General features: G+C 40.6%; 1 protein-coding gene across 1 annotated transcript in view; it reads left to right on the forward strand.

Moving 5' to 3' along the window:
- abcb7 (ATP-binding cassette, sub-family B (MDR/TAP), member 7) overlaps positions 1-24,195 on the forward strand; it is a 27,247-nt gene extending 3,052 nt beyond the window's left edge. Inside the window, exons 2-16 of the mRNA XM_020619278.1 lie at positions 1,657-1,740; positions 1,822-1,899; positions 4,883-5,002; positions 7,754-7,886; positions 10,279-10,547; positions 11,232-11,320; positions 11,522-11,609; positions 14,343-14,517; positions 15,066-15,223; positions 17,141-17,304; positions 17,476-17,605; positions 18,052-18,223; positions 20,149-20,252; positions 20,953-21,060; positions 22,441-24,195. Coding sequence (XP_020474934.1) covers positions 1,657-1,740; positions 1,822-1,899; positions 4,883-5,002; positions 7,754-7,886; positions 10,279-10,547; positions 11,232-11,320; positions 11,522-11,609; positions 14,343-14,517; positions 15,066-15,223; positions 17,141-17,304; positions 17,476-17,605; positions 18,052-18,223; positions 20,149-20,252; positions 20,953-21,060; positions 22,441-22,659 — 2,091 coding nt within the window. The 3' untranslated portion in view covers positions 22,660-24,195. The remainder of the gene's footprint in view (positions 1-1,656; positions 1,741-1,821; positions 1,900-4,882; positions 5,003-7,753; positions 7,887-10,278; positions 10,548-11,231; positions 11,321-11,521; positions 11,610-14,342; positions 14,518-15,065; positions 15,224-17,140; positions 17,305-17,475; positions 17,606-18,051; positions 18,224-20,148; positions 20,253-20,952; positions 21,061-22,440) is intronic.
- The last annotated feature ends 1,962 nt before the right edge of the window (positions 24,196-26,157 follow it).

Genomic DNA, 26,157 nt, shown 5'->3' on the forward strand with positions numbered 1-26,157 from the left:
GCTGTGCAAAGATGCCCCTGAGACAATCCAGCACATAACAGTGGGGTGCAAGATGCTAGCAGGCAGGGTCACAGATGGAACGCTATAACCAAGTGGCTGGCATAGTGTACAGAAACATCTGTGCCAAGTACAAGCTGGAAGTCCCAAAGTCAAAATGGGATACACCTCCAAAGGTGGTTGAGAATGACCAAGCTAAGATCCTGTGGGACTTCCAGATACAAACTGACAAACTGGTAATGGCCAACCAGCCAGACATAGTAGTGGTGGACAAACAGAAGAAGAAGGCCGTAGTGATAGATGTAGCAATCCCAAGTGATAGCAACATCAGGAAGAAGGAACATGAGAAGCTTGAGAAATACTAAGGGCTGAAAGAAGAACTAGAAAAGATGTGGAAGGTGAAGGCACAAGTGGTCCCCGTGGTAATAGGAACATTGGGGGCTGCGACCCCCAAACTGGGAGAGTGGCTCCAACAGATCCAACTTGGGGTTTCAGTGTCTTGCTCAAAGACACTTCGACACATGGACTGCAGGCACCAAGATTCGACCCTCCGACCCTCCGGTTGGGAGATGACTGCTCTACCCACTGAACCACAGTCGCCCCCAAACAGATGTTTCTGTACACTATGCCAGCCACTTGGTTATGGCATTCCATGTATGCCCTGCACAGTACTATATAATAGATTTAAAAAGTGTGTCAAACCTAATAAAAAGTCAGCAAAGAATAGATAAAATACCAGAGCAATAAACACTAGATAATTTAAGATCATAATAGGTGATTTAAGATAATGTGTAGCAGAATTGTGTTTAGTATACTAATCACAAATACTTATGTAGGGATTGATTCAGCTACACAATAGCCCCGGTCTAAAAGGTAATCCTTAAACTGTGTGTGTGTGTGTGTGTGTGTGTGTGTGTGTGTGTGTGTGTGTTTTTATTCATCTATAGTGCTTCACAGATGTGTCTTTATGGGTTGCTTTCTTCTGCCTTAAAGATATAAAAAAAAACTACAAATAATGGCTCACTAATATCACCAGTAAAAATACAGTATGTAAGATGCTTAGTGTAAATGTACCAACAGCACAAGTTGTGTTTGAGCTCAGTGTACTTATCTTAGACCACTCGCAATATATCTTGCATTATCAATCATGCAGCCCCTGTAGGCGTGTTAGTTTTCAGCCTTCATAAATGGTGACTGTGCTTAAATTGAACCCGTTTTCACAGCCTCACAAAAGTTGTTTATAACCAGAGGTTTTGAAGTGATTTCTTCCCTTCATTTCACTCACTCAGAAAAGTTCTGAACTTGCACTGCTTGGTCGATTTTATGTTGCTTAAAATGAATTCATGGTGGGGAAAAAAGAGAACGCTATCACAAAAACAACTATAAGCAACTTCTCTTCAGTTCATATGCTCGTTCAATAAGTTCCCAACCCTTGCATAACCTTTTAACCCTGACTTTGGTCCAAAGAAAATCTTTAGTGCTTGTATTGGAATTAAATGTGTTTCTGGTTTATTTTACTTTTTTTGTGGAAGTTTTGTTTGTTCAGTTGTTGATCAGTGAGTTTCAGTGTTTCTGAATAAAAACATCCATGAACATCCATAAAAAAGAGCCAGAAGAAATCATAAACATGAGTTAAATAAGCCATCGCATGTGTTTCAGTTGAGTTCCACTCCATCCTTACGGACCGCTACATGGAGTACAAACAGGAGCGAAAACAGTCGACAGATTTTGGAGGCAGCAAAAGTGAGTATTTTTGAGAAATAATAGTAAATCAGTGTCTGTTATCAAAATTAAACCTTGAAAAATAATGTACCCTTTTTACAGCATTTGCAGGTGACAGACAAACGAACATGTTGGCATGGACATGCGGGAGGAGGGCTAAGTGCAGATCCAAAAAATGTTGTGAGTACAGTGCCTTCTTTTAGTCTTTGGTTATTGAAGAGTTTTGTGCTGCTATTTGAAAGCACTCATTTTGCATGTATACACAAAATAAAAAGCACATGTGAACTGCAATCAATGATTATTTTCAATCACACTTCTATGGGCTGTACCCGACTAATGATTTTGTCAGTCGACCGTCAGTTGTTTCTTCAGCTTAACCATTTGACTTCGTTCTTTTTCTTTCTTTCCTTTTTAATATATATTTATAGCCTAGACTGTCAGAAAATCAACTAGCATGAATTTTGTGTTGGTCGACCACATTATCAGTATTTAAATGCAAAAGATTTACAGAAACATATTTCCGAGCATTTAAAAATCAATAAAAGACAACTGCTTATGATGCTATATTTAAATTGCAACTTATTTAAATTGGTGATATATAATGTCAGGCTGCCATATGGATTTGTCCGAACAACCAGACAGGCAGCACGCTTGTATTCTGTTGAAACAATGCTCTTATGGGCTCTTTTTTTCTTCTGAGACATGATTGTGGTCTAGTTTACCAACAGGTTTGCACATCTCCTGTCAGTCAACCACAATGTACAGTATGTTGTTACTGTGTCTTTTGATGTATGCCAGCTTGCACTGCGAACAATTCCTTATTTATAATTCCTCATTGAAATAATTTCTCCATGCATTTTTGTTAGTTTCCTAGTACCTTCTATTGTAATGTACAGTGACTGACAAAATATTAAATCCAATAAAATTAACTCAAAGGATCATCTAGTAGTCTTAGTCAACTGACAACTCCCTTGACTAATGACTCAACTATTTGGGGACAGCCCTGATTGCTTCACTTTAGAATTTCGAAAATGGCAACAAATGTCATTCCCAAGTTAGCAAAGATTCAAGTGGCGTCTTTGCTGATATCTGGTTTTATCAGTCCAGTGGTTTTCAGCTGTGTGTTTGGGATGCTATTTGGGGTTACTTTTTTGTGCTGATATCAGTCGTTTATGATCTCTAAGGCTGGTGATTTAGTTATTGACAATGTTAAAAATAATAATGCAGAGGGGTGATGAATTAAAGGGAAACCTGAGTGATAAGTGGTCTCTTCCATGGTGGCATTGTCCCCATCTGTAGGACATGAGGGGTCACTGAATGGTTTGATGAGAATGAAAATGATGTGAATCATATGCTATGGGTTTTGCAGTCACCAGATCTCAACCAAGATGAGCACCTATGGGAGATTCATTTCATCAAAACACCAAATGAGGGAATATCTTTTGGAAGAATGTTCATTCCTCCAGTAATTCAGTTCAGTTCAGCGTATAGCACTGAATCACACCAGAAAATCATCTCATGGCACTTTACAAAGTAAGGTCAAGACCTTACAATATTATAGAAAAAAACCCAACATATCTCCCTTGAGCAAAGCGATAGTAGGAAGGAAAAATTCACTTTATCTGAAGAAACAGGCTCAGTGTGGGTGGCTGTCTGCCTTGACTGGTTGGGGTGAGTGGAGTAGAGCTGTTTAGAGCAGAGAGTGAAAAGAAGAGCATCAAGAAACAACAGACAAACACTGGGCAGGTCAGTGGGGCCAGTAACTACTCCTCAGAAACGTATAGCTTCATAGCCAGGGATACCAGCAGAAAGGTAGAGGTGGGGAGAGAGAGGACACCGTTAATGATACGCAGAGGTGCAGTATGCAAGGAGAGAGGTGAGATGCTCAGAGCATCATGTGAGGAGCAGTGTAGGCCTTTAGCAGCATAACTGAGAGATGGTTCAGGGCCAACCCTAACTATAAGCTTTATCAAAAAGAAAAGTTTATAGCCTAATCTTAAAAGTAGAGATGGTGTCAGGCTCTTAAACCAGAAGTGAAGTGTCCTTGGACAAGACACTGAACCCCAAGTTGCTCCTGATGGTCAGAGCAGCACCTTGCAGGGGCAGTGCCGCCATCTGTGTGTGTGTGTGTGTGTGTGTGTGTGTGTGTGAGAGAGAGAGAGAGTTGGTGCTACAGGTGGCTGCCTCAGTTCTGTACCAGAGACATATTCCTAGTGTGTGTAACCTACTAGGCCAATAATGGTAATTATCATTAAGATATGTTGGAGCTTTTTCATTGTGGGCTTTGTATGTTAGGAGAAGGATTTTAAATTCTGTTCTGGATTTTACAGGGAGCCAATGAAGAGAAGCTAACATGCGAGGAATATGATCTCTGGCTACTTCCTGTCAGTGTTCTCGCTTCAGGAGAATTGTAGAATCAACCCTGAGACACGTGGTGGCCCAGCGCTCTACTATGACACTTTTAAATAAAAAACAAAAACCTGACATGAACTTAGTCTAACAGACTTTAATTATACATTAACGGGTCTCCTTCACATATGTTACAGAAACCTCCAGCAGTTCATTCAACTTTTTTTGTTAATCCTCTCTTTGTAGTGTCACATAAAGCACGATTGGATTTAATTAAAGACAGGTGTTGGGCACAATTTCATGGTAATTTGCTCAGAGGTGCTGCCATACAGCAGCGCTGTAACATGGTGCCACCATATTGAGCGGATTAAAGGTATTACTGCATATTGTTTGGCCTGCGGAGAGTCCCTGTGGCAGGTGTGTGGTGGAGTGTGGGTAAACAGCCATGCTGGCATCAGTGGGCTCTCAACCTCAGCTGGGATGACAGCCCAGGTGTCTCCTGGGATTTGTAGTGTCAGGCGGGGTCCCCAGGTTCACCTGGGGTCTCTGTTGTTGCTTCTCCCAGATCTCCCTTGACATTTGATGTTGCATGCCATGTGCCCAGGGAGACATCTTTACATTATTTTAATTGTCACACTGAAAGCAAAATGCAAGGTAATAGCCAAAACTGGCAAAAATTAAGGTAGATCAGAAAGTTATCATTTGTTAATAAATGCTGTTGTACCCATTTGACCCATATTTTACAGGACAGACTTGTTTCAAGCTATGGGTACTGTGATCTAATTAGAAGCATTGCTTTTTTCCTTCTCCACAGCTGAAGGAGGTGAATTCAGCAAAGATCCTGTCTGCAATGCTGTCTTATGTATGGCCAAGGGACAGGCCAGACCTGCGGGCCCGTGTTGGCATCTCTTTGGGCCTGCTAGCTGGAGCCAAGGTATATTTTCAGACAGTGTTATAGGTAGCAAAGAGGGGTTCTTGACTGTTTTAGTTCTTTATAATTTTTTATCATATAAATTTGATTTAATCTGTTTGATCAAAGCAGTGTTATCTCTGCATACCCCACAAAATGACAATATTATGTGAAGTCAAGCCACTTAACAATGAAGCTCCAGTCTTTGTTGCTTATTTATCCTTGGTGACTTAGGCTAACTTCTGCTTTTTGCATTGATTATTTCTTCTGCCCTAAAGTAAAACTTTTTCACAATGGCTAATGTTCTCCTTGAATACATTATGACCTTAGTTCTATCAGATACTTGGTCAGAAAAAAAGATTGTTTTTCAAGATCTATTTAATTTAAAGCTTGTTGTTGCACAGGCTGGGCTTAAATTCTTGATTCTCACTTTTATTAATCTGATAAAAATGCATTTATTCATTTGTTTATTGAACAGAGACCATGAAGAAAAGCACTTTTACATACAGATATGTAGGGCAATCGACATAATGTACTGTATATACAGGACATGTAGCTGAAGTGAATTTGCCATCGTCCTTCTTGGATAAGCCAAGTAAATCATGTCTGAAATATTTTTTCCCTCTGGCAAAACTGGTGTAGTGATGTTTTCTAATCACTTGTCATCTTAGTAGTCAATAATGCACAACAAAATAGAACAAATCATGTAAGTGGCTGCTGAGATCCAGAGCCTCGCTCACTGCAGTAAAGGAACCATCCCCACCTTTTCCAATAAAGCAGTGAAATACAGCAAAAGAGAGAAATAACAATTCAAGCTTGCCACTGACGTCAATTAAACTAAACTTTTTAGGTGTCAGAGGTCGGTTTTTTAAGTTCTTGCTGTCTGTGAAACAAGTTTCAGGAATCAATAAATAATGCCAGTGCTCAACCAGGTCTATTAAAGATTATTAAAGTCGTTTCACAGCAAAGTGGTGCACGGATAGCTTAAGGAAACCTCATGTCTGGTTATTTACTTCTACATATTTTTGTATATGAAGTATTTTTCTTACCAAGCAGAATTATTCATTTCTGCCTCTGTATCTCCCCTTTTAAAATACTGTTCTGGGGGTAATTGATAATTTTACCCTTAATGTTGATGTAAATCTCTGATTCAGACAGTGTTGTAGTTCTACTGAAGGCCGTTTTCAAAACACAGTAACGTCCTGGGTGTATATAAATAAAATGTTTTAATGGAAACCACATCCCTACTAGAGGAAATTACAACTCTCTACCACCTTTTTTTGTCAAACAATAATAGTGCTTGCTGGGATTACACTTTGTAATGGACCCATGTTAAAAAGTGTGCATTTGAAATTTACAGTATTTTTTGAAATAATTATTAGTAGGAAGCCTCAATGAGTGTATTTTAGCTTTCTTTGTTGATGGCTCCTAATTTGCACCCTGGAAAACAATGACAAATTCACAGCTCCTAAATAAGGATGTCCTGCTGCCACTTAGCATGGCTCCCTCTAGTGTGTGCTAAGGAGGAGAGAACAACACACATGCAGTCTAATCTTTTCCTCCTATTTTCCTGCTTGGCTGGAGTTAGCCTTAATTTCTCCAGTGTGTCTGTTTGAACTGGAATCACCAGCAGCGTAGAGGCAATTTTTAAATCAACTGAATAATTATGTGGGTACAGTGCATCACACCTCTGTACTCCACATTATCGGTGACATTTCCATGCCAAATAACAGATTATATGGAAGGTCTTGTTTTTGTTGGCCTCACACAAAGCCAGTCTGTGTGCCACACTATAAGCTTGAGCTAATTCTTGATAGCCTGAAGCCTCTTCTCCACCACTTCACACAATATCTCTATTATGAGATGACATATTGCCAGGTACAGATTGACATGGTGTCGATACAATCTCCAGTGTTGGCTGTTAATGGATTAAAAAAGCACATCTCACCTTATCATGTATTAGAGGTAAAACTGAGGATATGTTCTGTGCCTGTGATAATAGGCACAGGCTATTTTTGTGTCATGTTCTGTTGTCTTGGTAGCAAAGTGGCAGATATTGTTTTTCCTTGAGGGTTTCAGAGGATTTCTGTTGTCTGAGTACAATACCCAGGTGTATAAAGCAAGAACCCTGGAGATGGAGCTTTTGCAGGATAAATGGTGTATTATTAGGTGTTATTTTACACTAGCAAGGACAACATGCATTTAATTTTTAATATTATTTTATCAAAATTATTTAAAATTTGACAGAAGTAAAGGAACAAAGAGGAAAGTTTAAAAAAAAAAGCCCTCCTCTCTGTTAGGGGTTGAGAGGTTCACATGAAATGGGTTTCAAATGAAAATGCTTCGCTGTGTGCTGCTGTGTTCTCTGGCTGCCCTAATGTGCCGCGCACTGCTTAGCCTGAGTCACACAGCTGTCCCTGTGCTTTTAATTAGCTGTAATAGCCATTTCAATTCCATTAGCGGGAAGCACCAGCACAGCCAGTCAAGAAGAATACACACGGCATTCATGTTCACACAGCATATATACCATACCTACATATACGTGAATGCACCTGAATATGTTTGCTGTTCTGCCTAACAACAGTGACAATCCATCTTTGTGAGTATGCTGGATGCACACCCATGGACACCCTAGAGAGATACTACAGAGGACTAGGAAAATGGCACTGGGCTATACTGAGCATATGTTTGACTAATGGGCTATTTGAAACTCTTTCCTCTCTATTTCTTCTCTTCCTCTCTGAATGTTCCCTACCTCCCTCTCTGCCTTCCCAGATCACCAATGTGACGGTGCCCTTCATGTTTAAGTATGCAGTGGACGAGCTTAACCAGATGTCGGGACACATGCTGAACCTGAATGACGCGCCAAGCACCGTGGCTACCATGGCAACGGCTGTGCTGATTGGCTGTGAGTCCCAGACTTGTATTGCACTGGCAGGTGCTGCGCTCATCAGAGGGGACTGTGGGACTGCCTATTATCTACAGGCTGACCTTTCCCAACACATTCATATCAATGCCGTTCCGCAACCTCAGTCTCTCCTTCATATTATTTACATTAGGTGCTCTGCTCTGCATCGAAGTTCACTTCTTTTAATCCACACAGCCGTCTTGTGAGTGCTGACGACTTTTTAGTATGATACCTGTGTGCTCCCAAGGCAAACAGTGCTGTATACATTTCTAAAGCAGTGTGGGAGAGATTGCTAATGTGTTTTGAAAGTAGTTTAGTATTTTTTTGTGTTACACAGAGGCCAGGGATGTTTCTTTCACTTCATCCCTTAAGAGCGCCTCCTTTTTTGTTCTCTCCTCTTTGTCCAAATGGGCCCTGTGAATACAAGAGGAGTCATAGGTGAGATGTAGTGTGAATGTGAAGCTCCTTCCTGATTAGAGTATTTTCTTTTCCACTGAGATGCTGATGAAAAGCAAAAAATAAATAAATAAATAACTGTTATAAACCTGACACCTACTGCAAGTCACTCTGGCCTCGAGTGAGATCAGCTCAGATGCAATGTACACTTAGCCCCGTAGCCACTTATTTTAATGAGCCCACTTACGTCTTGCACGCTAATGCTTCCTGTTGAGTAATTGGAGCACATGAACAGGACTCTAGACAGAGCGATTTATGATGAGGAAGAATGAAGGAGATGCTCTTAAAGAAAAGATTGTAATTTTTTGTTCTCTCTGCAACGCTCTGGGCCCAGTACTTGGAGCCTGTGGTGACAGGCGTAATTTGTCTGAAAAGGTTGCACAGTGCTCATCCTACCTTGTCAGATGTGGACACATTGTTCATTAGATGAGCATTTCTATTTAATGCCACATTACAGCCCTATGAAGACTGGCAGACAGAGCAATTATTACCCTGACTTTGGTTTCTGCAGAAGAGTGATGTTCACACAACCCGGTGAAATTGCCACAGGATGACCACGTGCCATTCAAACACAGACTGATATTAATTTGACAGACATGCTAGCCATCTGCTTGTAGAACAGTTTATGAGAAGTGTAAGGGATAAAAAAAAAAACAAAAAAACAAACAATTTCTTGGATCTGCATTGCTGATTTTTAACTGAACTGAAACCCTTATTGGTCTTTGGTATATCAGGCAGTTTGCTTAGAGCAAAACACCCAAAATATGCAACAATAAAGGTATCGTCAAAAATGCTTTGTTTCTTGCATTCAACCACATCATAGAAACCAGACAGAGAAAGTCTAGACTCAGACAGTGGTGAAATTAAACCCATTCACTGAAAAATCATAGTCACATTTTTCCATAACACTCCCTTCCCCTTTTCTAGTGTTGTGCTCACACGTTTTCCTCTCCCCACCACACTCGCACTCAACACACTTGTGTACACTCAGATATCCTCCCTTTCCTAAGACTGCAGTGTGCTGGCCTGCCATAGTAGTGAGGCTTCAGACAGCATCCTACTCTGTAATTACAGAGGCTAGGGCAGGCTGCTGTTGTAGCACTGCAGGGTTTGTAGACCACAGATGAAGTGAAAAACCTGCCCTGTCACCTCATACAAACCTTCACTTTATAGCACTCGACAAACATATCAACCCTGTCTGGTCTCAGCTGTCTCGATGTACTGTATTACATCTTATTACAGTAAAGGAATCAGAATGAGCTTTACTGGCCAAGTATTGTAGGTTGAACACAAGAAATTTGACTCTGGTGGCTCTCAGTGTGCTTTTGTAAAGCAGCAAGAAAATATGTGCATTCAAACAGGAAAAAGAAGAGGAGACAAAAATAGTTGCAGTAAGTATATACAGTGGTTATATTTACAAATGATTGTGCTGGGGTGTTTTTATCCTGTTATGCAGACAAACATGGATTAGCTGTTCATGAGAGTGATGGCACTGGGGAACAAACCGTCCTTGTCTGGTTGTCTTGGCGTACAGTGACCTGTAGCGCCATCCAGAAAACAGTTTGTGTCCAGGGTGTGAGGGGGGTCTGCAGAAATCTTTGTCCTCCATCGATCTCTGCCTCTTGACTTTAGAGGTGTACAGATCCTCCATGGAGGACAGGTTGGTGCTGATTGTTCTTTCTGCAGTCTCAACTGTGTATTGGACAGTGATGGATGAGCAGAGAACCGACTCAGTGATTCCCTTGTAAAAAAAAAACGGTTTATTTAGTATGGGTCAGGTTCTATGGGTCAGGTTCTAGTTTTGCTGCTTCATAACAGTGCTCACTTTTTAGGATGAGGATAGATTCTCACTTGTTAGTGCCCAGCCCCTCTTTTTGAACCTCCCCGCTTTTCACAGCAGGTGTGCTAAACTCTCCGGTCTCCTCCGCTATCACAGATGGCGTGTCACGGGCTTGTGCAGCCCTCTTCAACGAGCTGAGGAACACTGTGTTCGGCAAGGTGGCCCAGAACTCCATACGACGCATCGCCAAGAACGTCTTCCTCCACTTGCACAATCTGGATCTGAGTTTCCATCTCAGCCGCCAGACAGGAGCGCTGTCCAAGGCCATCGACCGCGGCACACGGGGCATCTCCTTTGTCCTCAGTGCACTCGTTTTCAATTTAGGACCCACAGTCTTTGAGATGGGCCTCGTCAGTGCCATTCTGGTGAGCTTCATTGTGAAACTGACATTCAGATGAGTAGTCATTATCTCTGACCATTTAGTTATTGTAGCATACTAACAGGAACGCTGCTTACAATCTTTTGGCTCTTATTTTTTTGTTGCCGTTTTCATTTCAGTCCTTTATATTAGCTCAGGACCTTCCATCACCTTGACACTCTTCACAGCAGATTGTCCGGAAATTAATTTTGGGGATATTGTCTCATTTACATTCTAAATGGAATATGAATCCCCATGAACTTTTGGTGGCAACACAGAGCCCATTAGTGTCAGTGATGAATCCCAAAGCTTTGTAGCAGCTTAATGTCCTCCTGCAGAGTATGCCCTGAACAGATGCCCCCCCCCAACCCAAAGCCACCACTGAAAGAGGGGTTTGTCTATAGCTTTCTGCTATTATTCCACTTTGTAATGTCAGCTTGCCTGTAATGAGGGCAGACTTCATTGCCCAAATAGCTAAAGCATTAGCACAATTACTTCTTGTAGTTTTCCCTCCATTTGTAACACTCGTTTCACAGTGGAATGGTCAAAAACAGTGTACTCTTAAAATACCTAGTGATGCTAACGCTGGGGCCTGATGTGGTGGCTTTGTTTTTTTTTAGTTTTTAGTTACAAAGCAGCTGAGTCATAGCTTGTAAAAGATGCTTTGTCTTAACTGCTGTTCTCTCTGCAGTATTACAAGTGTGGTGGGCAGTTTGCAGCAGTGGCCTTGGGTACTTTATCAGCATATACCCTTTTCACCATTCTTGTCACGCAGTGGAGGTAACAACAAGGATGTTTGTAGTTTTTCTGTCTGTCTATACTTCATTTTTTTATTGTTTATGTTTGTTGACTTAATACTTGTCAAAGATTCATTGAACAAATCTGTGGCTATTTGTGCTGCTAGTAAAAAGCCTCATTCATAGGCTGAAATATGTACTTGAGAAAGTACTTACATCATTGTGTATGTTCTTGCACACACAGGACTCGTTTCCGGATAGAAATGAACAAAGCAGACAATGAAGCAGGCAACGCAGCTATTGATTCTCTTCTTAACTATGAGACTGTTAAGGTGAGATCCAACCCCATGGACAGCCACACATATCCAGCCACACACACATGCACATATTGCCAATTCACCCTTTTTTTTCAGCTCCTTCCCATCCCTTCCTGTCCTCCCCACATCAGTCATTCTTTTTTCTAGTCTTTCATCTATTCACTTAATCCAGGCACATTGACATGAACAAATATTTACTCGTCCGTGATAATAGTGTTTCACTGGCATGATTGCCACTGTCAGAATTTGCCTTTTAATCAAAGAAAAGCTCTGTCTCCAAGCACTTTTACCCACAAACTCTGCCAAAACAAGTGCAAGATAAATATAAGCAACTCTGAGTGAGAGGATTTAAAGTTATGGCTGAAAGGGCAGCAAGTCACAGTTAATCTCTGCTATAGATTTATTTAAAGGTGGTCTTCATGTTTCCTCTAGTTATTACAGAGCAGTGTCACACTAGTGTAAGCCCACAAACTCAGGTTGGCAGTGTGCACATGGAACCTTGTTCGATGAACTACAAAGACAGTAAAATGTTTGCACGTGTGTCTCTTGTCCTGCATATGCGATGTGTATACTGGATCAATATTAGAACTGCACTATCAATCAGAATTGCGACTGGGTAGCAATTAAGTAAGCAGCAATCTGTGGAGTTCAGTAGTGGTTGTCACTCCAAGTTTATTTTTGCCACAAGAGTGTGACAGCCTAAATATTTAATAAATATATTTTAGTAAATACTTAAGAGTCAATGGAATGAACAAGTTTAACTTTTTATATTTAATACTTGAGTGAATATTGTCAGTTGTCAACATTGTGATAATGCAGAGATAATAATTGGGATAGTATTTTTTTTTATATATTGATCTAAGACCTCAAATGATTATTTTCATTTCAACTGATTGATTTTGTTGATCTCTAAAATGTCAAGAAATGCTGAAAAAACATCCATAGTAATTTTCTAAAGGCCAAAGTGACATATTCAAATAGACTTACACTGCAGAACTTAAAGATACAGAGTTCACTATAATATAAGACTAAGAAAAGCAACAAAGCTTCACAATATATGTGGACTTTGGCATTTCTTCTTCAAAAATGAAAATGGTCAAAAAATAGTAATAATCTTCCAAACACAACATTTCTTGGGTTGTGACATTGCTTACTTCTTTCTCGGTGTGAAATTTTCCACCCTCTTTTTTAAAATGTCATGCCACTTGCTATAAACAATGAGACATTTGTCACCAGGCACTCAGAACTATTTTCCTGGTTTAGTCAATGACCCAAATTGTATCTCAATTATAGTTTTGGACTGAAAGTGCCTGCCACTGGAGGTTTTATTTTGAATGGAAATGTCTGCTCAGGGCCAGGGTGGTTTATAGGTGAGTGTGCTCTCACAAGACATCTAACTGATGTGATGTGAATGGAAACATTATGCTTTTCTCAGTGACATAGTAATCCTACATTTTTCGCTATATTAAGCCCTTTTCTAGGTAGCCTCATTGTACACATAAAAACATAAGCACCATCCAGCTTCAGCTGCTTTGTTGACTGTTCCAGATATATTTTGGTCCCCATGTTATTTTCTTTGCTGTATTATTTTGCGTCCTGTTTTTCTTAACGTGTTCTTCTGTGTTATTTTGTGTCATTTGTGTCAATGTGGCCAGATTTAGCATCACTCAGAGCTGTGAGTGTGCATATGTAATTAGATCTCCGCCCACTCAGAAATCCGTTCCACTTTCACAAAGGGCTGGATGAGAACCTGAACACATTGCTTTGCACTGTTTCGGTTTGTCCTCCATGTGCCACTTTATTTTCTCCTTTTGCTGACTTCCTGCATTTCCTTATATGCAAATCACTGGCAAGTCTGTAGCAACACAGCATCGCCGCTGTTAGCTAGAGAAGCAAATCGCCCACTTAACCAGAGCAGAGAAACAGTAGTGCAAACTAAACAAACAGCAATATTAGGTAATTGGCAGCAGAGTTGAGGAGGGTCGTTGTTATGATTATGCTGTAGTGTGCTTGTGGCTGATTCATTAGGCTTTTTTCCCCCTTCTAAATGATAGCTGTATGTCTTAATCAAAATTAGTGCTGCTTGCATGGTGCAACACTTAAGAGAGCTATTTGTGCTCTGTTGATAGGTTTCTGTGGAAGCTGCTGCAGATGTACATGCAGTGATCAATACTCTGCAACAGTTCTTGCATGACTTTCAAGTGAAATTTTAGGCTTTCCTTACAGTCACAGCATTTTCTAAACTAATCTTCTGCTGAAACATTTGTTCTCTATCAGCCATGTGCTTTTTAAGCTAAAGAATACAACTTAATATTGAGACATCTTTCAGAGTGTGAAGATTCTTTTTTATTAGACTTTCCTTAAACTAGCCCCTATCCTCTGCCAAAGGTTCAGATCAACAGCAGACACTGGATTTTGTTCTGTCACTCTCCACTTCCTCTAAGATCATTGGGGAGGAGATGAAGACAGAGAGACATGAAAAGTGCTTTAGAGGCCAACTGAGACCCATACCCTGCCCAGAACGGTCACTGGGGACAAATGCAGCCTTGAGGCAGGCTGCGCTAAAGTGTTTGCCTGCCTGACACTGTTCTTCAAGCTTCCTTAACCTTTAACCTTAACCATATTTTGTGTCTCTCCCTCTTTCTCTTTCAACTTCCACTCTCCTTCCTTCTACAAATCCTTTTGCTGTCTCTGTGCCCTGTGCCCCCTCTCTCATCCCTCTCTTGATGTTTCTCATCTCGGCTGCAGTACTTCAACAATGAGAAGTATGAAGCTGAAAGGTATGATGGATTCTTGAAGATCTATGAGTCATCTTCTTTAAAAACCACGTCGACACTCGCCATGCTCAACTTTGGCCAGAATGCCATCTTCAGTGTAGGCATCACTGCCATCATGTTGCTGGCCAGCAAGGGCATTGCTGCAGGTGAGTGAGTGAGGAGCTTTGAGTGGTGGTGGTGGTGTATAAGTGTGGTTTAGGATTTGATTTGGGGTATTATTTAAAAACCACTGGTAAGCCATGGGATCTTGGGTACCATCCAAGTGTAAGGGCACGAAAAAACAATCATCACCTGACCTGAGTTTACCTGTTTTTGCTAACAATCTGCGTCCACAGCACAGTGGGGGAAATTGTGCACTTGGAAATGCGAAAGCTTAAAAAAAAGAAAACACTTCAAAACAAATTCAAATGGACAGATGAAAATGACAAGAAAAACCCTGACTGAACTGGATAATGGAAACTAAATGAGAACAAAGCACAGCAAGCATGAAAAAGAGGCATGGATGAGAAATAAAGTAGACTTGATGCAGAAAATGAAATCACAGGGGGTGGAGATGGATTCAGACTGTTTTGTCTGCTTTTACGGTTTGAAAGAAAAAATGGCTTTTTTAGATCTTGTATACAAAGATACATCCATGATACAATAGCACAGGATTACATTTATCTCTGTATGTTGCTCTGCTGCTGCCGTGTAGGTACAATGACCGTGGGAGACCTGGTGATGGTGAACGGCCTGCTCTTCCAGCTCTCCCTCCCTCTCAATTTCCTGGGTACAGTGTACAGAGAGACCAGACAGGCCCTAATAGACATGAACATTCTTTTTACCCTGCTCAGTGTCGACACCAAGATCAAGGTAACTTGTTGGCCTGACACTTCTCCTCATCGCAGCAGTCACAAAATGTTTTGTTCTTTTTTTTTTTTTTCCTTCTTTTAAAAAAAAAAAGAGGATGGTACAGCTGAGACTTGTACACAGTGGAAGAGAATATCGAGTTCAAACAGACAAATTGAAAAAAACTTGATAAAGCCAGTTATTCAGACTTTTTCTCTAACAAGAGCACATGATGTTTAATTGCACAAGTGGTTTATTTCTTTTGCTATGTGACATGGCTGCGTGTTCTGTAAAAGATTATATGTTGTTGTCAAGCCTAGTAATTACGTGCTTGATGTGACTCAGGTGCTTCCTCACCTACTGCCTCTTGTAGTGCATGACATTACTGGCTGCATTAGTGTGATTTGTATTTGTGATTTATTCTCAAGATTTTTTTTTTGTTGTTGTCTTAATTATTAATTTCAGTGAGGTTTTACAAATAACAGAACACCAACTTGCCTCAGCTGTGTCTTTTTGTTGTGTTTTCCAGGGTTGTGATCTGATAATAAGGACAGGCCCTAATATGTAACATATTAATATAATTAATAGCTCGTATAAACAGTGAGTGTCAAAATGTGGAAGGAAGACGTATTAAGTTGTTTTAGTTAAACTGCCCAGGGTTCTCTTTTTTTTTTTTTTTTCTATTTTTTTCCAAGCTCTATTTCATTAGTATTTGTCACTGCGTTTTGTGCATGATCTCTTGCCTACTGTGCTGCTTTCATCAACACCCCGTTTAGGTTTTCCTGTGCCAACATAGGCTTATTTCATTAATGATTAATCTGCCAGGTTTTTAAATCACTTAATCATGACATATTCAAATAGCCTTTACAATTTAGAAGCTAAAACTAGTGACTGAAAGAATTATCAAATATTGATCAACCGGTGTGACAGTGGGACTGATTGATGAATTTTACTATAAATTCACCTTGAAAACGGACAGAAATACTAAGTCATATTCAGATATATGAAATCTGAACCATTTAAAAAGTGCTGAAACAGATTTCAGACATGCAAGCCTGGTGTTCCTTCAGTGTAATAGCAATCGGGTTTTTTTTTTTTTTTTTACATGTTTCACAGCATTAATCATTTTTATTTTATTTTTTTTTTACACGGCAGCCCATCTTGCGTCAAAAGAGCACATTTAAGTGCAAACGTGCGCCTGCTGTCTAACATTATGAATGCCATTCTCGTCTCTAGCCTGTAATTACAGTAGGAGACATGAATCTGTCCAGTTATTTTTCACTCATCAGTAACACTCCTCTCCATTGTGATTCCCTGTGGAATGGCACTCCTCAGCAGCCCATTACTGTCTGAATGCTTCTTTTTTGTGTACAACACATTGGCCTATTATGTAGATGTAAAATAATTTTAAACTCCTCCCTAACTTGAAACTGTTATACAAAATAAAAAATAAATTATTGTGGCTATTTTCCAGGTTTGGGGGTGTGAAATTATCATCTGTTTACGCTAATGGACTGTAAGTTATTAGTATTAATTGGCTGAGGTGGATTGTGGGTTATTATGTTGCTATTAGGTAGTATAGACACGAAGCAGAACGGGCTTTTACTCTCAGGGTAAGGACAGTGCTTTATTCACTGCTGACCTTGGCTGCATCTCAACAGCTCAGTATGTACCGAAAGTTTTCACGCCTATTGATCCTTCAGTCGCCATGAAGGGCAGCTTGTGAAGATTCAGACTGTCTTTTGAAACGACCCCTTGAATTTGCTGTGAATGTCTTTGGTTAATGCAGTCTGTGTAAGTGCTGTGCTCCAGCATTATCCCTCTTTACAAGGTGTTGGAGTAGCATTGCATCATTCCAGGCCTTTTCTGCCAGTGGGTGTTCTGTGTCTGTCTCTTCTGTTTCCGTTTCGTCTGTCTCAACCCTCTGATGGTGTGTTCTAGGAGAGGGATCTTGCCCCGCCATTAGCCATCACACCACAGGAGGCCACCATCCGCTTCGAGGATGTGTATTTTGAATACCTGGATGGCCAGAAAATCTTAAATGGAGTGTCCTTTGAAGTGCCTGCTGGGAAGAAGGTGGCGATAGTTGGCGGCAGCGGATCAGGGTAGGTCAGCTTTCCTAGAAGTACACTGACTGTCAAACCTGTAGCCAGGAGTGTGTCATCTCATTTGTATGTGCAGTCAGTCTTATCATCAGATATCATCAGTAGACGGTGGGGGTGCAGCTCACAGACAGAATGACGCTGATTGACGATTGGTTACACGTCTGGTTGCAGGAAGAGCACCATTGTGCGGCTGCTGTTCCGCTTCTATGAGCCCCAGCGGGGGAACATCTACATAGGGGGGCAGAATATCCGTGATGTCAGCCTTGACAGCCTAAGGAAGGCTTTGGGGGTCGTACCTCAGGTCTGCAACACACCCACACAATAACATAAACAGAAAACAAACAATGCAAAAGTTATTTGTCAGCACCCAATATATTCCTTTTGTGTTTTTGAAGCTTCTTTACCCCAAAAGAAATGTTCATGTCTAGATACTATATTTCTTTTTAATACTAGAGGTAATATATTTGGTAGTTATTGTTGGTAATTATATACAACAAGGGGGCAGCATAGATCAATGCAACATTAATAGTTAACAGCCTTAGAAAGAAACTGAATTCAGTTAGCTTTTTACTGCAGTGAGCTCAGAGGCTGATCTGAACAGATGGTTCATGAACAGTATTTTGTCATTTGTGTTCTTCCTCTTTTTCCCTTCCCCTGTCTTTGTATTTGCAGTCTTGTATTTCTGTCTCTGTTACATTAAAACATTCTCTAAGGGATCATTTTTTGCTGTAACTGTATTGTTGTCAGGATGCTGTTCTGTTCCACAACACCATCTTCTACAACCTGCAGTACGGGAACTTACATGCCACACCAGAGGAAGTGTATCAAGTAGCACGTCTAGCAGGCATCCATGATGCTATCCTCAGGATGCCCCATGGCTATGAGACCCAGGTTGGGGAGCGGGGCCTCAAGCTGTCAGGTTTGCTGCACCATTATACGAGTACTGTTTAAATATGGTCTCTCTGCACACATGAGTGAAAGAGCTGTGTGTTTTCTCAGTTTCCCTGGCTGGTATACTAAAGGGAATAAAAAGAAAAATCCAGCTTCTGTCTCGATCACCGGCTGCTAATACGATCATTTCAGTGTAGAGAAATTCAACAAGAGCTGGGAAATATGTTGACAGGGTACAGTGATATGGGATTATTGTCTGAAATATATTCTGTCTGTCACTCTCGGCTGTTCTCGTTAGGGGTCGCCACAGTGAATCATCACACTGAGGATTCGCATGTTGAAATTAGGCACGTTTTACGCCGGATGCCCTTCCTGTTGCAACCCTGAATCGAACCCGGGTCGGAGTGGCGAGAGCGCTGAATCCTAGCCACTAGTCCATCAGGGACCCTCTATTTCTGAAATATATTATCAATTATTATTTTCATTATAGTTTAATCTGCTCATTATTTTCTCAATTTAAATGTTTGAATATTTGAGATACAGTATAGTGAAGCCCAAACTGACATATTCAAACTGTATTTTGGCTGAAACAGTCTGAAATCAAACCATTTAATAATCATAAAAGAAATACAAACCCAGCAAATATTACCATTTTTAAAAGCCTGTGCCAGTGAATTCTAGGCTTTTTTGCTTTAAAAAAACTTCAGTGATTATTTTTTTTATTATTAAAATGGTGATTGATGACTTTGTTTTTCCAGTCTTGGTGATTGCTTTATGGTAAAATGATAAAACTAGGTGTTGAACTTAATTGACAAATGTTTTTGTGATCTCACAGTACTTCTGTTAAAGTAGACAGTCCTGCACAGAATATCATCACACTATTGTTGATCATGAAATGTTTTGATATTTGATTATGTCAGGTCTTCCACACATCTTCTTGAATGTCCACCATCTCTTCTCCAGGTTATGTACTGTATCAGGAATGGTAGTTTACGTGTTGAATGTGAGAAAGGACAGTGAGTGAAGCATGAGTATAATGAACTGAGACGCTATAAGGTGCTGCCCTGGAAGATTTACAATAAATTTGCACAGCTCCAAATAATCTTGAAATATTTACATAAATATAGCACTTGAATTAGTTAAATATAAAAGTGTTATTATGAGCCGTTGTCATAAAAAGTAGACAATAGTTAAAATTCATGTCATGATTAGATTTTACCTTATTTTATGGCGTTAATTCATGATGGTACTTGATCTCTAGCTCCACCATGATTATTTTATCGTTTTCTCCTGTGTTGTGCATGAACTTGTTTAATGGGCATGTTGACTAACCATTAGTTATCCTCATTTGATCTGCACCAATAGCACAAGACTGTAGTATTTGGCTCCTAGCACCACTCTGCATTTCATTTAGCCCACGTAAACACAGTGTGTGAGCACTTTCACTCAACATTCAAGACGCAATTACTGGCAGCAGAGATTCTTTTATGTGGAGTGACTGAGTGAGTGAGAGAATGGACAAAATACAGACATGACTAAGTTCTCATTAATTTCACTGCTGCTGTACGTGACAGCTGCCAGTGAGTTTTGGTGAGGGGGGGCATTCTGGGCTGTGAGCCTCCTAACTTCCTTCATTGCTGTTTTCTAGCACCAGCAATATTTATATCTGCTGAACACTGCTTTCATGAGGCCACACAGAGCTCATAAGTAATAAAGGCCGAGTCAGACACAGTGGGAGAAGTCTTTGTGCCTTGCTGATTTTTCTTCACAAATAAATGAAGGTTCTGTTTTAACAGTCTGAAGCCCGTAGCATTGCAATGTCAGTGTCGGTCCCCTATTTGAAGTAATTATCTGATGAGAAAGGCCAGATGGAGACCCTCTGTGCGCTTGAATATTTCAAACCTTTTGACTCTAGCTTTACTTTTATTTATGACATTTGGCATGTTGTTTCAGGAGGGGAGAAGCAACGTGTCGCTATCGCCCGTGCAATACTAAAGAATCCACCCATCTTCCTGTATGATGAAGCAACATCTTCTCTTGACTCCATCACAGAAGAGGTGGGCCTGACAGTACATGAAGGCATACACGCTGACAGACAGGCATGCATACACAACATACACACAAGTGTCCGTTCTCTGCTGCACGTACAGGTTGACACCTTGCCGTGCTTGCATACACATTTAGCAGAACAAACACCCACTCAGTCACCTGCTGTAGGTTCACAATAATTCAGCTCACTCCTGCGTCACATACCTGCTGTGACATACATACACACACACACACACACACACACACACACACACCACCCCCATGTTCTTCATTGCCACCTGCCACTGTCTTCTCCTACTTAATCTCCAGCTCAGCTTAAACCCCACAGTCTTTGTAAATGTTACATTTAATGAGAAAGTTCAGCGTGTCCTCTGTGAACTTCAGGAACAAGAGTGGGGCACTAGAAGTGGTTGGTAATTAAGATTTTCTGTTACTTCTCGTCAGGATGGTGTTTTTAAATTATCATATGTAAACATTGCAAAGAAAAACATATGAAGGTGGATGTTGCTGAGCAACGTTGTGTTGACTTAGCTGCTTCAAAGTTTGGCAGTATAGTTCATATATATCCTGTCATTCATGCACTTTTTTCCTTCTTATTTTTGCAGACCATCATTATTATAAACCAGGGGAACTATTTCCCTTTGGATTTGGCATTAGGGGAATACTGTTATAAATATCAGTGATAATGTCATTTGTCTTTGTTCCCAGAACATCCTGAGTGCAATGAAAGAAATGGTGAAGGACAGGACATCAGTGTTCATTGCCCACAGGCTCACCACAACCATAGATGCAGACGAAATTCTAGTTCTCAGTGAAGTAAGACCTCTTCCAGTTTACATGATCTCATACCTTCCCTGCTTAACATTTCATGTACTGTGTAAGCTTCATAAACAGCTAATTATATGGCAGATCAGAGTTCCTGAGTATAAACATGCACTGTGTTAATTGCCAGTCCAGTTAGATGATTTTGCATTTAAGTGAAGGATGATGACCCGCACTCTGCGTGACTGACCCTCGGTGCACTGTGTCTGCCTGCAACAAGAATTTAGCAAGTTGCCTCTGTTTTGCCTTTCACTTATTTTTAGTTACCTTTCTTTAACGTACGTGATGAAGACATGCCTTGTTTAGCTTTTCTCATTAACTTCAGCAACAACAGGACACTGTTAGTAGAAGTGAGTGTATTATTTTCTCCATAAGGGCTCATTAAAGCAGTCAGACTCGACTGGCTGTTTTGGTCAGATGGCGTGTCTTGTTTGTCTCAGTGACTAATAATGTATGGGCCAGCTTCCCAGACACTGATGAGGCCTTATCCAAGACTAAACATGTCTTTCAGTGGAGATCGCCATTCAAACGATTTATATATATATATATAGCTTTTGGTAAAGTTAGCCTACAGGTGCCACAGAGATAAAGACATGATGTTTTTGTCATTGTGGAAATGTGAATCTTTTTGGTGCAGTGTCTCTGTATTGTGCATCAGAGAATTACCCAAGTGAAGAGAAAAATGCTGCAGTACTTAATGGGCTGGGCTTGGAGATTCTGTAAAACACAAAAGGAGACGGTAAAGTCAGTTATTGTCTCGAAAGTGAGTGCTAATATGAAATGTAACACAGGTGAAGTGACATTTTCCACCAGTGCTCGAGTCAGATAGGATAAAATGAGGTTTCTTTGAACTGCGGCGAGTGGGAGTGTGTTGGTCCATGTTTCCAGAGTCAGATGGCAGGGATCAGAGGGTCGTAGCGAGGAGGCATGTTTGCGTGTAGTGTCGCCATGGCGTTTGGTGGTGTCACCAGCAGAGGACTGCCTGGGGTGCTCATTAAAATAAACGAGCGGAAGCGGTCACGTGCTCATCTGCATGCTCATGGGAGGTGGGGGAAGGGGGTGCCTTCATTTGTGTTTGACTGTGTGGGAGGTATGTGTGTTTGTTGTGTGTGGATGCGCGTGTGTGTCTGCGAGTCCATGTTTTTGCAAGAGGAATGCAACAGTTGTTGGGGAGGCGGTAGGGATTCAAGGGAGGAGCTGACTCTCCGCAGAGAGTGTGGTCAGTGTTGTGTGGTCATGACAAGAAGCTAACTATAGGACTGTCTGTATATAAGGCCCCTTCAGGTTCACTTTATGTGTGTTGCAGCCATGTTTTCTGTTTTTGCTGTTTTTAATATTTCTTTTTATCTTGATTTTCATCTCCTTCTCTTCCAGGGTAAAGTGGCAGAGCGAGGCAGCCACCATACCCTCCTTAGCAGTCCAGGCAGCTTGTATGCAGACCTGTGGAACACCCAAAACCGCAAAATCCTGAACAGCAGCAAGAGCTCGCCCGAGCCGCCAGCTGAGCGCCTGTCCCAGAAAGAGGAGGAGAGGAGAAAATTGCAGGAGGAGATCCTCAACAGTGTGAAGGGCTGTGGGAACTGCTCCTGTTGAGAGAAGCTGCCACCTTCATGTCTCTTTATCCCTCACAGATGGCCTTCGCTGGAATCCCTGGTCTGTGCCGTACTGGAGAGGGAGGGGGTGGTGCTTCCCCACTACCCACTCCCACTCCAGCCAAACCTCCACCCACATGACGATCCCTCCTCCTCCTCCTCATGTGAGTAAAGGCCACTGTTTGCCAAAGTGAAGGAGGAGGAGCAGAACAGGGAGCAAGTGTGTTTAGCACTGGCTGGTGTCCAGAGATGGAGCTTCCATGCCAGTTGCTTCAGCTGAAGCCAAGCATAAGAGACCTGGTATATCACATACTTGTGTGCAAGACATCTGTTAGTCAACATGGTTGCCCCCTCCTCGTCATTTTTGACATCAGGTTTATTGACATCTTCCATTGCACTGGAAACAGATGAGAGTATACATAATGACTTATACATGCCTTGATTTTGACACAAAATGTGTAGTCATTTGATATTTTTAAATTATTTTACAAATAAATTACACCTCTAGCTTTCTTTTTATATTATGTGCGTAGTGTACATATTGCAGTTTCTTCTGCAATTAGATGATCACAGATATAATCCAGAATAACAAAACATTGTTTTGCAGTACGTTTGTTTGAGTAACACTAAAAAAGCAGAGTGGAATTTAATCATAATGCATTGTTTTCAATGCAAATCTAGCAGACAGGCCACAAAATAATATGGATGTTTGGATCCTTGAATATGAAATACACATGGACTCGGTACAAAACATCTCTGCAGTGAATTAGCAGTATGCCACATTCACATTCATGTAAATATAACACTGAGAATGACAAGAAGAAACTAATAAATCGTGAAAGGTTGGAGCCACATTAAGATCCAACAATTTCAAAGCCTCCTTTGGGAACATTTTGTAGTCATATCATTTAGCCTTGGTTGATGGACCTCCTCTAAAGAAGAGTTATTCATGGAGTTAATAGTGGTAAGACAGCTTTTTGGATTGTGTGATCAGAATATGTTGACTTCTTCCTGAGGATTACCCATAGTGTGAATGCTTAAAGGCTGACAGTATATGTATGTCCTCATTTTCTGAGGGCTCTTTTGGCTGTGATATACATATTTTTTTAGGAACATTCATATGGTGGTGTATCTATAAACAAATATTAATTGATTGTCTTGCACTGTACAGACAATGTAAAAGCCTGTTTCATAGTATTCTGGTCTGTGCTGACTGTGTGAGTGCACTGAAGATGGATTAATAAATGCTGGATTTTGTCTAAATAACAAAATTGGTTTGATTTGGGTTGAGTGATATAAATTTATTATACCTTCAGTATCTTTTTAATGCTAGTTTTTGTACTGTATAAGACCAGTGGTTCCCCAGACATCAGTACCCATCTAAGGGGCCCATAAAATAATTAAGATGGGTCACAAAATAATTGCTAAACTAGGGAATCTGTAATTTCTTTAAATCTTGCTTTTTACTTGGAATTGTTTGACATTATGAAAATGCTTGTCTTTCTGATAGGACTAATGATAGTACTCTTAAATCTGTTCAGTATAAGTCTACAAGCCAGCTTCCATTTATCTTAAATCATCTTAAATTTTACCTTCTCAATGTTTTTAATTTCAATCGTTATAGAAACCTGAAGCTATAAACTTGACTAGTATTTAAGGAGTAGTTTGACATTTTGGGAAACGTGCTAATTTCTCATAGAGAGTCAGATAAGAAAACTGACACCACTTTTTTGTTAAATAGCACCCAGATATTGTAGCGTAGCATAATGGCTGGAAATAGGGAAACAGCTATTCTAGCTCAGTTCACAAGTAATAAAATCCAAATATCAGCACATATAAAACTTACTAATTAACATGTAATATCTTGTTTGTTTAATCTCTACACAAACCTAAGAATAGAAGTGACAGTTCACCATTTTATGTGGATTATTTGTTGGCTCCGAGCAGTTGCCAGGGAACTAGCCGAGGCTCAAGGAAGTTAATAGTTTCAGTCAGGGAACAGTCATGCACATAACCCCATGTAAATTGATGACCTGTAAATTTTGCACTTTGCCTGTGGATTAAACAGAGATGCAATGTTAATTAAGATGATTTTGTTGTCTTTGTACAGAGCCAGGCTAAATTCCCTTTGTTTCCAGTCTTTGTGCTAGTTAATCTAAGATAAGCAAACTAGCTACTCCTGTAGCTTCAAACTGCTAGGTGAGTGGTATCAATATTCTCACCTAACTCTTCTAGAAAGCAAACGGGTATATTTCTCAAAATTACAGCCTCTTAAAAAAAAAAAAAAAAAAAAAAAAAAAAAAAAAAACCCACGTCTAAAAAAACCCATTTGAAAACACTTGAACAATCTCAGGGTGTGCAAGTTGACCTTTCTAAAGGGTCACCAGCCAAGGCCACTGTGGGAAACATTTGATTTACAAAATATTTATATAAAAATGGTCATTTTTATATGTATGTGCATCAGTATTATGTTTCAGTACGTAATCTAGAATCAGCTTTATCGGCCAGGTGTGTTGAACATGAGGAATTTGAATCTGGTACAGCGGCTCTCAGTGTGCATGCACATATCCCCATGCAAGGCAACAGCAAGGGGCAAGTAAACAATATACCAACATAAGGCTGCATAGTATACAAAGTAAACGGTATAATCAAGCAATAAACAATGCAAAAAGGGAGACCAACTGTATGATTACTGGTTGGATGGGTCTCCTTTCATGTGTCAGATGTCCAGACAGATGAGTTGATGTTAATGGCGTCCTTCTAATCTAACCTAGGCCAAGACTGTGAGACTATTCATTAGTGGCTCCCGACAACATTCAGCTGCTGCCCCTAACAGGTTATTTGCTAATTATTCACTGAACATAATTCACTATGATTTGCTTGGGTTCTGTGAAAGAGCCTTCGATATTACACAGAGCAGAATGTTTTGCTTTTCCTCTGCTTTGCTGAGGCAAAGCTTTGTATGTGTGTTTGATGCATTCAAGGACATAACACTCTCAAGTACTGAAGTTCCTGGGCAATCCGAGATGGACTTACACAGGGAGCGTGTTTGCTTCTTGGCTATTTATGCTTAAAAAAACCTGTATCACAAAATCTGCTGTTCAGTGACCCTTAATTGTTTCATATAGCGTGCTTGTGATTAGTGCTCTTGTGAGCTGTTTGTCTGCATGTCTTCAGGAGGTAATGAGGAAGCTATCTCCCTGTTTAGCAGGCAGGATCCTGCAGGCACAAAGGAAGACAGGCACCCAAAGGCCCCTAATAATGTCCCTTATTATGGACCACAGCCGTAGAGTCAGCCCCTAATACAAACCACGACCTTCTACTGAAGGAGAGATTTTAATAGAACATGCTGTTGATGTGCAGGTAGGAGGATGTCTTCTTGTTGCACGCAGCTCTGTGTGTCTGCACATGATGGATTTTATATGCCAAACCTCTAAAGGACAGCCTGTGTGTCTGGTCCCATGAAAGCTGTTCAGAGTACACAGGTGATAAGAGGGGG

This window comes from Monopterus albus, unplaced genomic scaffold, assembly GCF_001952655.1.
Source record: "Monopterus albus unplaced genomic scaffold, M_albus_1.0 scaffold217.1, whole genome shotgun sequence".
Classification (NCBI taxonomy): domain Eukaryota; kingdom Metazoa; phylum Chordata; class Actinopteri; order Synbranchiformes; family Synbranchidae; genus Monopterus; species Monopterus albus.